The 12,865-nt window shown below is 30.1% G+C and overlaps 2 protein-coding genes across 7 annotated transcripts in view; one reads left to right on the top strand and one right to left on the bottom strand.

Annotated features, from left to right (window-relative positions):
- LOC114324973 (YLP motif-containing protein 1) overlaps nucleotides 1–11,435 on the bottom strand; it is a 103,240-nt gene extending 91,805 nt beyond the window's left edge. For all 6 annotated transcript variants that reach the window (XM_028272907.2, XM_028272909.2, XM_028272906.2 and 3 more), the window contains exons 1-2: nucleotides 11,281–11,435; nucleotides 11,169–11,208 (exon numbers count right to left, since the gene is read on the bottom strand). The gene's annotated coding sequence lies outside the window, so the exon portion shown is untranslated. The remainder of the gene's footprint in view (nucleotides 1–11,168; nucleotides 11,209–11,280) is intronic.
- Nucleotides 11,436–12,389: 954 nt separating this feature from the next.
- LOC114324972 (transmembrane protein 272-like) overlaps nucleotides 12,390–12,865 on the top strand; it is a 54,497-nt gene continuing 54,021 nt past the window's right edge. The window contains exon 1 of the mRNA XM_028272905.2: nucleotides 12,390–12,702. Coding sequence (XP_028128706.1) covers nucleotides 12,639–12,702 — 64 coding nt within the window. The 5' untranslated portion in view covers nucleotides 12,390–12,638. The remainder of the gene's footprint in view (nucleotides 12,703–12,865) is intronic.

Raw genomic sequence — 12,865 nt, 5'->3', positions numbered from 1 at the left:
GATTTTTTTATATGTTTAATTTTAGTCACTCGTAACTAAAGAAAAGCGTTTCTTAAAAATATTTTTTTCATATTTTTTTATTTTTACTTTTTAGTCTTACACTTTTCAAACATTAAAATATATCGTCATGTTTATTAAAATATGTATAAAACATATTATGATGTATAAACATGAAAAGTAGTCGGAATCGGCAAAAAATTTGAAACTATATTGTTTATTTATGAAGCATAACGTAAATAATTAACGTAAAAAGTGAAATTATGTATAGTTCATATAATTAGCTACAATCTGTAAAAGTTTAAAGTTTTTTCATTGTAAAAACAAGAGAATTTAAGCATTTTCCGTTAAAATCGTTTTTTATGTAAACAATTAATAAACAATTTTTTTATTGACTATTCGTGTATTGTTCCCGCGAATGCATATGTCTGCAAATTTTTAGTCATTTGCATTGAAGAAACGGCAGTCAAATTAACGTCCAAAGATTTGACCCAAACGATTGAACTACAGAAAAGCGTTTAATTAATTAATACGACAAAACGAATTCTAATGTTAATTGTAGCACAAAACGTCTCTACCGGTGGTTTTTCTAAGACTACGATAAAAACACGAATCTTTTGAATTTGAGTTTTGGTTGAAGTTTTGTTTTGTATCGTATTGAAATTTGACACGAATAAGCACCGATTTTTATATAAACAAATATATGAGCGTTCAAAATTTGAAACTTTATTGTTTATTTATGCAGCATACCTTAAACAATTAACGTTAAAAGTGAAATTATGTATATTTCATATCATTAGCTACAATCCATAAAAGTTTCAAGTTTCTACATTGTAAAAAACAAGAGAATTTAAGCATTTTCCATTAAAATCGTTTTTTTTATTTAAACAATTAATAAACACAAAAAAAAATGTTTGTTGACTATTCGTGTATTGTTCCCGCGAATGCATGTCTGCAAATTTTCATTCATTTGCATTGAAGAAAAGGCAGTCAAATTAACGTCTAAAGATTTGACGCAAACTATTGAACTAAAGAAAAGTGTTTAAAAATGGATTTGTACAAAGAAATTGTCCAATTGTCAGAGACCCAATGGATAGAACCTGAAAGAATTAAAAATATAATTTCACAATACCAACGTGAAAGAAGAAACTAAAAAAATGAAGAAATCTGGCACACGATAGTATTTTACACCCAAGTGGTTTGGTTATAATGCAATGAGTTTTATGTATGACAGAAGTAAACCCTTTTTCCAAGGAATTCAGTATCGACTAGACCTAGACACAACTAAGAATAAAAAATGTTCTCTAAACACGAAAAAAACTGTACTTTGACTTCCTTGTGGCAACCAGTGGAAAAGGATAAAAACAAAAAAACTGATGTAGTTTGCTTAATGGAAACAAGAGTTTTGGTTTTGTTTCTCGAGTTCTAGAAAACACAAACATAACAAAGTAAAATTTAATAAAAAAATTTTGTCCTGGTAAAAGGTATATTAGTTTAAAAAGTCCCTATAGGGCTACAAACATAGAAACAAAACGTTTTCGCTCTGTAACAAGAGTATCATCAGTGTTACAAGAACATGGTAAGCCACCCAAAAATACAAAGGTTGAAACCTTTTAAAAATAGACTAAAAGTCTCATATAAATATAAACATCATAAAATCCAAAGGATGGATAAAATTCCTATGGATGTGGCTTTAGGGCAACATATGACTCCCACACGTGGTAAGTGGGTTAATTAATTAGGTCATTGTGTTATAAGAGGTGACAGGCAACTGATCATCAGTAAACTCATCATTTTACAAAAATGGAGGGGAATACCCCCCTCTCGAAGATGAAAAAAATACATTCAAAATAAGACCGGAATTGGATAAAATGACTAATTCTAAACAACTTTTCTTCTTGTTGTTCTGAAGCTATTTCCTTGTGGTATTTTAATGATTAACTATTTATATGGGAAATAAGTCACAATTAAATTGAAAAAATAATTTTATTAACGTTTCGATGCCCAAAACTTTTCTTCTATAGAGTTTTTTCACTAAGTCAATACTTTTCAAGTTATTTGCGAGTGAGTTCCTGTTTAACAAAATAAAACATGTTTTGGACGGTTTTTCGGAGATAACTCAAAAAGTAAGTAAAAAGTAAATATTTTAGCGAAAAAAAATTTCTTAGCAAAAATATAGCCCATCAATAATTGAAAAAAATGGTGTATACATGAGGTCTGTAGACCCAGTAGAAGCAGAGTTGCAGCTAATGAAAAGTAGGTTCTTCTTCGTCAAATTCCAAATCGAATATTTCAATGTGAAATAACCCAAAAACGGAGCACTTTTGGGGGAAAATTCATTTTAACTTTTTTAAAGTGTTTAAAAAAAGGTTTATTTTTGTTTTTAAAGAAAACTTGACATATGTCAGTGAATTACGCTCCAAATATTGTTGGTCCCTTTTATTTTTTGGTAAAAAAATCGCGAAAATCACCCCCTAATTAGCATCACATATACGTTTTAACATTACCACTTCACAAGTTACTTTGTCTATGTATTATTTATATGATCTGTAAGTTTCATCGGTTCAAAGTGCTTCGTTTTGAAAAAGCTGTAGTTAAAATGGCTTGAACGATTAACTAATCACAAGTTTAGGCAAATTTTGAACAGCCATAGCATAACCAATTTTTGTCTAACAAGAAAACAAAAAATCAAAAATATTCAGAAAAGCAAAACGTACATTTTATTACTCTTTGAGATTTTTGGTATGGTATTCCTAATTGTTCCATAGTTAATTCCATAAACAATTACGATTTTTTCAAAATTAAAAAAAAATGTTTGAAGTATTTTAAACCCAATTTTTTTCAAAACTGAGCACTTTGAACCAATGAAACTTAGAGATAATATAAACAATACATAAGTAAAGTAACTTGTAAAGCGGTAACGATTAATTTTATTTGAGAAGCTAATTAAGGGGTGATTTTCGCAATTTTTTTACCCAAAAATAAAAAGGACCAACAATATTTTGAGCGTAACTCACTTACTTTTAATGTTAGAAGTTTTTTTTTAAAAACAAAAATAAACCTTTTTTTAAACACTTTTAAAAAGTTGTAATGAATTTTCCCCGAAAAGTGCTCCGTTTTTTGGTTATTTCACATTGAAATATTCGATTTTAAATTTGACGAAGAAGAACCTACATTTCATTAGCTGCAACTCTGCTTCTACTGGGTCTGCAGACCTCATGCATACACCATTTTTTTCAATTTTTTATAAGGTACATTTTTACTAAGAATATTTTTTTCGCTAAAATACTTACTTTTTGAGTTATCTCCGAAAAACCGTGCAAAAACATTTTTTTTTTGTTAAAAATGAACACATTCACTCGCAAATAACTCAAAAAGTATTGACTTGGTAAAAAAACTCTATAGAACAAAAGTTACTTAGAATTAGTCATTTTATCCAATTCCGGACTTATTTTGAACGTATATTTTTTCACCCTGAGAAAACATTTTTCACCCCGTATTTTCCAATTTTTGTAAAATGAAGGGGATGTAGAATTGTTAACTTGTTCTTATATAATAATAGACAATTTCAACTACCTATTGCCAAATTTTCATTATTCCTTTATTTTTTTGGAGGTTTTCGTAAAATTTTGCGTTCCCTGATCAGGCTGTATTCGTATATGGAAGAACTGAACAAAACATATTAAACAAGCTACAGTTGAATTTAAAATTAAATGACGTTTTTGATGAATGAATTGAGTAATGTGTCATTTGGATCAAATAAAAGTCATGTTTTTTTACTACAATTTATTGTAAAATTTTACAATAAGTAGCTCTAACTCTGCCTGAGTTAAATACTTTCTTTTACTAATGTTAAAAATACTAACACAATCTTTATAAAATCAACAGAACTCCAAATAAACACTTCTCTTTAATTGAATTGGAAGCCTCTGTAGCATGCAAATGGTCAAGCATGTTTTACAACGATTACCTGAATTTGTTGAAAACCCAAAATATGTGATTCTCAATTGAATTAATTGATTCTTGAACATTTTAAATATCCCGTTAAAATTTGTATCTATTGAATGGTTAACGAATTATAAGACTTTCAGTTTATGGCATGCTAGAGGTGCCAATGACTAAATCCGTGTTTTACGATTTTCATATCTGACATGTGAGGCAACCTGTGGGCATAATAGTTAATAAAGGCTCTAGCCGGTTAAGATAGTGAAAAATGCTCGCAGCGATATTCCAAAAATGAAAATACCATTCTTGGTCTATATCAAAAAATATTCGACCAAAAAAAAAAGTTTAGACCCCTAGGCCCTACCCATAACACCCAAAAAAATTAAAAAATGTTTTTTCGTTTTTTGGTGATATTTTTTCTTTCATTTTTTGGGATTTTAATTTCTACAACACATCATTTTTTTTTCAAAATTGTTAGCAAAAAATAAAAAATTTTTTTGGTTTTTGAAAATTTTTAACTTTGTCTAAAAAAAATTGGACCGAACAAAATGTCGAAAAAAAAATATATTATTTGTTAGATGTCAAGTTATCTTCATGATTTGTTTTTCATATTTTTATAGGGTGGGCATCATGGTCAAAATAACAAAAAATCATTTTTTGGTATTTTCTTTAACCGTTTTGACTCTGTTTCAATTTTGAAATCAATCTCTGCCTTATTTTTCTTCAAATACAACCCAACAAAGAATAAAAGAACTTTTAGACCACTAGACCTGAACATAACCTAAGAAAAATCGAAACATGCTTTTTTGTTTTTGACAATATCTTCGGATCTAATCATCATAGAAACTTCTATTTTCTTTTAATTTGTAGGTTTTTTATTGCCTACTACATGTTATTTTTTACAAAATTTTTGGCAAGAAATTCAAATATTTTAACGTTTTTGAAATTTTTATACAGTGTGTTTCTAAATAAGTGTGACAAACTTTAAGGAGTAATTCTACATAGAAAAACTAATTACAGTTTGTCTTATAAACATATGTCCACAAATGCTTTGTATCCGGGATACGGGATGTTGAATTTTTTCTTACAAACGGACTATTTATTTCTTGCTCTAAAACCGGTTGAGAGATACAAATGAAATTTGGTGAGTTTTAAAGGGTAGTCAGTGCACATTTTTGCCATACAGCTAAGAATTTTATATTCACCATTGGCACGCATACAGGTAATGGTTCAAATTTTTTTTAAGAAAAAAATAGTATGCCAAATTAAGAATCATTTTTGAATTCCTCATTCAATTTGTGACAAAAAATCTATCTTCCCCTTTTTCATAGGACACGCCATTTTCATTCAAATATAAAACAACTTAACGCTTACCAAAGTATTCGAAATAAGTTTATTTATACATTACATTCATATAGAAACTTATGTCGAATACTTTGTAAGCATTAGGATTTTTTATTTTTTGCGTAAAAACCATATGTCGTATGAAAAAAAGGGAAGGTAGATTTTCTGTCACAAATTGAATAAGCAATTAATTCAAAAATGATTTCTAATTTGAAATGTATCAGTGGCATACTAATTTTTTCTTTAAAAAAATTCAGATCATTACCCGTAAATATTAAAAAAAAAATTCAACACAACGTATCTCTGAAACGATGCATTTGCAGACATATGTTTATCAAGTAAACTGTCATTATTTTTTTATGTAGAATTACCCCTTAAAGTTTGTCACTTATTTAGAAACACCCTGTATAAAAATTTCAAACGTGTTAAAAAATTTAAATTTTTCGCCAAAGATTTTGTAAGAAATAACATGTACGCAAAAAAACCTACAAATTAAAAGAAAGAAAAAGTTTCTATAATGATTAGAACTGGAACTTAGAAAAACAGAAAAGTAGGTGTATGTTTCGATTTTTTCGGTTACTTTCAGGTCTAGGGGTCTAAAAATTGTTTTGAATTTTTTTGGGGTTGTATAATATGAAGAAAAATAAGGCAGAAATGATTTTAAAATTGAAACAGAGTCAAATCAGTTAAAGAAAATACCGAAAAATGAAATTTTGTTATTTTGACCATGAGGCCCTCTCTATAAAAATCTGAAAAAAAAATCATGGAGATAATTTAACATCTAGCAAATAATATTTTTTTGTCTGCCTAATTTTTTTAAACAAACACAAAAAAAATTCAGAGAAAAAATTTCAATTTTATGAAAAAAAAATTGAAAAAACAAATATTGTGTTATAGAAAATAAAAAAAAAACCAACAAAATGAAAGAAAAAAGAAGTTTCTAAAATGATTAGAACCCAAGATGTAGCCAAAAAACGAATAAACATGTTTTATTTTTTGGGGGGTTATGGGTGGGGACAATGACCGCAAAGGGTTAAAGAAATATATACGTACCAACTACAATATTATTTTGGTTTTCACAAAGCAATTGGCGTTTAATTTAGCAAAATTATTTATTAATTTAACTAAACAAGTAAATTTTCATTGCATACCGGGTGTACGAATCAAACTGGTTCGCATCACACTGTGGAATATTCCAGGATCTATAAAATACTGAAATTAAAACCCAACTACAGCCTCAGGTTTCTTTAACATTCTGTTTTTTGATTAATTCGTTTATGTTGGATAATAAAAAAGTTAGGTACAGTAGAAAAAATGAAAGAATACCCATGAACGAACATATAAAACACGCTGTATTTTCCTGTCACCGTGTCATACAAAAAAATGACCAGCGCAAGTACATGTAATAATTATTATTACATGTACTTGTGCTGGGCAATTTTCTTTGTAACACGGGGACAGGAAAATACAGCGTGTTTTATATGTTCGTTCATGGGTATTCTTTCATTTTTCCGACTGTACTTTAACAACTAGACATGTTCTTCATCAATACACTGTGTTTCTAAATAAGTGCGACAAACTTTAAGGGGTAATTCTGCATGAAAAAAATGACAGTTTGCTTTATAAATGTATGTTTGCAAATGTTTCGTTTCTGAGATACGGGATGTTGAATTTTTTCTTACAAACTGACGACTTATTTACTTCTTTAAAACCAGTTGAGATATGCAAATGAAATTTGGTAGGTTTTAAGAGATAGTTGTTGCCGATTTTTTGACATAAAATTAAGAATTTTATATTCACTATTAGCGTGCATACAGGTAACATGATCAATCTTATTACCTGTATGTGCGATAATTAATGGTAAATATTAAATTCTTAATTGTATGTCAAAAAATGTGCAATAACTATACCTTAAAACCTACCAAATTTCATTTGCATATCTCAACTGGTTTTAGAGCAGTAAAAAAATCGTCAGTATGTAAGAAAAAATTCAACATCTCATATCTCGGAAACGAAACATTTGCAAACATACGTTTATAAAGCAAACTGTCATTATTTTTTCATGCAGAATTACCCCTTAAAGTTGGTCGCACTTATTTAGAACCGTGTACTGATGAAGAACATGTCTAGTTGTTAAAGTACCTAACTTTTTTTATTATGCAACATAAACGAATGAATAAAAAAAAAGAATATTAAGAAAACCTGAAGCTGTAGTTGGGTTTTACTTTCAGTATTTTATAAATGCTAGAATGTTCCACAGTGTGATGCGAACTTTGAGAAAAAAACACAGTTTGATTCGTACACCCAGTATACAATAAAAAGTTACCTGTTTAGCAACAATATTATTACAGCGATATTATTAAAGAATCAGGTTATAACATATTAAAAAATATCACTTAAATCGGCCAAAAGGTTTAGGAACTACAAGACATCAAAAATGACCAAATTTTTAAATGGGCCGATTTCTATGCATGTAAGTTTACATGTATATACACAGTTCCATTCCTTAGAGGAATTAGAGGCATAATCACCTCAATTAACAACTTCACTGTCCAAATGGTACTACATAGGGATGGGAAAAATCTACCGGTTATAACCTCACACTGGTTTTTTTCCTCTGCAATAATTGGTTTTTCCGGCTGTTTTTATGTGCCAGTTATAACCGGTTTTTTCTTTTTAAGTAATAACCAGTGAAAAGCCAGATAAGTGGAAAAAATACTGAATTCAGAGAAAAAATGGGAAACATTTTTGCCCCCCGCGCGTAAATGAAAGTTTTAAGCTGACTGTAACCGATTTCACAACACTGATGACTGATTTCTATACTGATATGGACTGATATCAATTCGAATGGAGTATCGCAAACTAAAGCGCAATGTACAGTTGTGCAAGTGACAGTAAGTGACTTGCTGTTGCGTTTAGTAAATTTCAATTTCATTTCGTATGCTTTAAAGACCCAACACACGGGTAAAGATTCCCGGACTCAACTGTAAATGTAACCTATTGGGTATTGGCTATGACTAAAAAACCAAACACCGATTTTTGGAATAACCAGTTTTTTTGACCCGTTATAACTACCAGGTTAAACTGTAGGTAAAATACACCGGTATAACCAAAAACCGGTGTTTTGGCAACAACCGCCATCCCTAGTAATACATACAAAGAGTCTCCCACATCCAATGCTATTTTAATATTAAATATCATGTAACCCCAGTAAATATTGATTTTTATTATTACTAAATATATCAAAAAGTCAAATCAGCATTTTTCTAAAACAAAATTAATGATCACATATGATTCACAGACAAATTATACTCCCACTTTCATTGGATCTTATAAAAGCAGTTGTGAATGTGCTTTGTAATCAAAATAATAACGGAATCTGAAGAGGAAACTGTCAAAAAAACCAAAGAAATGTGGAATGGTATGATGATTCAGAGGGTATGGCAAAAAAGAAGAAGAATTATTTCATATTATGCCTCATAAATTGTTGTGTATTCTTATTTTTTTGTAAAAGGCAATTATTTTATAATACAGTGGAACCCCGATAAGTCGGCCCCCGATAACCCGGAACTCCGGCTATCCCTGACCGATTTTTATCAGACAAACATTTCAACAATAAAAATGTATTGCTGTTACAAAATCTCGTAAACCTAATTCATTCATTTGGTGACGTCAATATACGAACGAAACGATTGATGAATCCGACATTACTGAAAATATCAGGGCAATCAGGGTGCAGATGGGATCCTGTCGCGCAATTCGCAGCAAATAAAATAGTCGTATGTTTTTGGCTTCATTTTATTTCGTTTATACATACGCATTTTCAAGGTTCACGAGGTTTTGTACCAACTCTATGTAATATAATATTTGAGAGATAATGGAACCGGATTGAACTACATATAACATAGTAAAAATGACTCATGGTACACCACATTCATTGTCGAAAACAACATGCACCTGTATTATCCTTTATTTTTTTGAAACTGTCTGTGTTAGCATTGTTTAGAAAAGACTATTAAAATTCTTTTTTTAACAATGGTCTTAGTCATCACTTTTATTAAATAACATAACATCAGAGACGGTATTATGTGTAGTAAAGTCGTATTATTGTTCGCTTCCGTTTTGTAATCGTTCGTAAATTTATTCAGATTTTGTGTTTGTGTGTCTTTTGTCTATAAGGGCAACAAAACGTAAAAATGTTGTAGTGACAATGGAAAAGAAACTAGAAGCATTAAGTAGAATTGATAAAGGTGAATCTTGCAGCATTATATTATGGTGTCGGTACATCTACAGTATCGGATTGGAAGAAAAATAGAACTAAAATCGAAGAATTTTTTTTTTCAAAATGATAACAAAAGACAGTTTAATCGGTGCAAAGCTAATAAAGCTAAGAATGAGACTTTTGACGATGCTTTGTATGTGTGGTTTTGTGTGGAATGCGAACGTGGTTTACCAGTGTCTGTGTGACAATTATAACGGAGTTTATCTGTAAGCATACCATATTTTATTAATTTTTACCATTTTCTCCGGCTAACCCGGATTTTCGATAACCCGGATCGGCCGCGGTCCCAATTAATCCGAGTTAACGGGGTTCCACTGTATATGTACCTTATAAACATTTTTGTATCATTGTTATTTTACCCTACTGGTATAATATAATATAAAACTAAGAGTACTATGTAATATTTTACCAATTTTTTTTACACTTCAAAGTACAGTCCGTCTAATATACTTACTGTTGCATGTCATTATCTACGTCAGAGATCTAAGTTGACATTGTTGCCCAATTACAAAAAATTATTGAATTCATTTTAAATCATATATATTAACATAGACTGAGCGTACCTTCCACGCTTCCTGACGACAAGAGATCTCTTGGACTCATTTGATGCTATCTCTTTCTAGCACATTATATCGAGAAATATGAAACGAAGTGGGGGTATAGGCATGAAAAGGGAGAAGTAACTTTACTATGTGTAAGCGTGTGCTCACTGTGGAGACCAAAGGATGGTATCCTAGCCTAGTATCCTACTATTCATATTCGTGAATTCTGGCATTCAAAATAATACATTTATTTTACATAGTGATCGATAATATAGTTTTGATCGCCAGGTAAAATAAATACATTATTTAAAATGCGAGAATTCACGAATATGAAGACGATACGATACTATGCTCTAGGCTAGGATATCATCCTTTAGTCTCCGTAGTGAGCAAACCCTAAGAGTGAAACAGCACTGATCCAAGAATAGATGGTGTTGTCACTTCGTTCAACATGACGCTCTGTATATGTTAATAATATAAGTAAGCCCACTTATGTTACGGAATAAATAAATAATCAACATTGTTGTTTTAATAAATTTGTATGTGCACGCATTTGTATGTGTATTTATACTGAAATCGCGCCTTTATGGTTACGGGGGTATTTGAGTTAATTTAATAAAACCGAAATGTACTTATATGTAAATTGTATTATTAGTACTTACTTAGAACAGAATATATACTAAATTTACATTCAAGATGCAGTAGAAATAAACAAACTAAGACACGTTAAATGCAACTAGGAGCACTCCCGTATTCCTAATTTACAATGTACAAACTTTGGAAATCATGATTTGGGATTTACAATGTATATACATTGTAAATTATGATTCGGGAGTGCTTCTAGTAGCATTTAACGTGTCTTGGTTTGTTTATTTCTACTGCATCTTGATTGTAAATTTAGTATAGATGCTTTCATTGAAAGATTATCAGTTATAAAAGATGCTTAAAAGCAATTCCAATATAGTAGTGCGATTCTACAAGCAGCCTTGAATTAATTGGTTTATCAAAAATTTGTTCATTCCAACATTATAATAATTATGAGCTTTCAAATAACATACCTTTTTACGACTGCTTATCAACACCGGGCTAATTTAACACCTAGAAAAATTGAAAATCATAATTTTTATCGGAGAAATGCTTAAACATATTATAAAGCTGTAATATACTTACCAATTTATAACTTAAAATGTTAAAGAAACAATTCACAATCTTCACGTGGTGATAAAATGTAAAATCGCTAAATATTAACAAATATTAACCATGAATTGTACCCGCCATGTTCTTTAATTGACAGGGCTTCTAAAAATCAATTCTTATTTGACATTTGAGATAGGCCCTGTTCACATAACCGCACAGTTTACTTTTTGTCTATGTTTTGCCGCCCTGATTGGTTAAAATACTACGTTCGCACAAAATATGTCGAATACTATTGGTTGAATTTGTATTAATGTTGTATTTATCACTCGATTCTAGATCCTGACCCGAATATTAGCGGCGTGTAATTTGTGTTGCCTATATAAACTTGAATCGCGAAACGGGCCTGCGTTTATTATCGGTGGCATAATATATAGTTCACTATTCCTGCCTTTTTTCCTTTTTCCTCAATAAAACTAGCATTTGTTTCAAGCTCTATTTTATTCTTCCAAGAAATAAAGTCATCATGGATGGAAAACTCTATTGTATCGTATTGTATAGGGATGCTATGAGAAGTTTCATAATGTTTAATAAAGTCCTTTTTAAACGTTGCATGATAATTACACAGAGAACATTTATGTTGAAATGTTTTAGTTTCTGCAGAAACTGATACATTTGTGTGCACTTTTTTGACATGAACGTTTAAACTTGACTTATATCTAAATTGATTATCACAATTTCCGCATTGCACGCACTTATTAATTCTTTCCACACCGAACATTTTCGTTGTCAAGAAAATGAAATACCTACTCAAAAGCAAACACAAACACAGAACTGTGAACAGTAGAAATGATTGAATCGGAAAATTGATCTAACAGCTTCACTGTTAAATTGGTAATTATACAAAGAGTCTACATTCTACCACATCCAATACTATTTTAATATTAAATATCATGTAACCGCAGTCAGTAAATATCGGTTTTTATTATCACTAAACTAAAAATAGTCTTCAGCGTTTTAACTCAACAAAAGGCCCATTTCGTCGATTCAAGTTTATCTAGGCAACCCAAATTACACGCCGCTACGCCTCGGGTCATGATTTAGACAGAATAGAATTTATCTGAACATAAATGGACAACCCCAAGCCCAAGATACAAAAACAAACCAAATCCAAATGTTGTCAAAATATTGTTGACTTTGACACTTTGAAGACTGGTAGAATTATTTAGTTTTTTAATTTTAGGAAAAACTTATTTAATAAGGACGTAATAATGAGATCATATTTTCCAAATATTTTGAATATTTAGTAAAAATTTTATGTAGCTCACATAGAAGTAAGGTTTGTAGTTTGTCAAAAGTGGAATACATTATTCAAAACAAAATTCTTAGGAGATATGTCTGGATCTTTTCCAGAACAAGGAGCTCCTCCTTCATATGAAGAGGCTATAAATCCGAATGGTAATTTTTATTTTCAATGTAGTTAACTAACAAATATGTTCATATAAATTATAATTTTATTAACTCAAAAATGAACCTTTATTAGCAAATTGAGTTTATCTCTATATATCTACTTTCTTTCTTCAATATCTTCAAATTACTTCTATTTTAGGCTGCACCTATA

Source organism: Diabrotica virgifera, chromosome 1, assembly GCF_917563875.1.
Source record: "Diabrotica virgifera virgifera chromosome 1, PGI_DIABVI_V3a".
Classification (NCBI taxonomy): domain Eukaryota; kingdom Metazoa; phylum Arthropoda; class Insecta; order Coleoptera; family Chrysomelidae; genus Diabrotica; species Diabrotica virgifera.
This window is presented reverse-complemented; position numbering and strand designations above follow the sequence as displayed.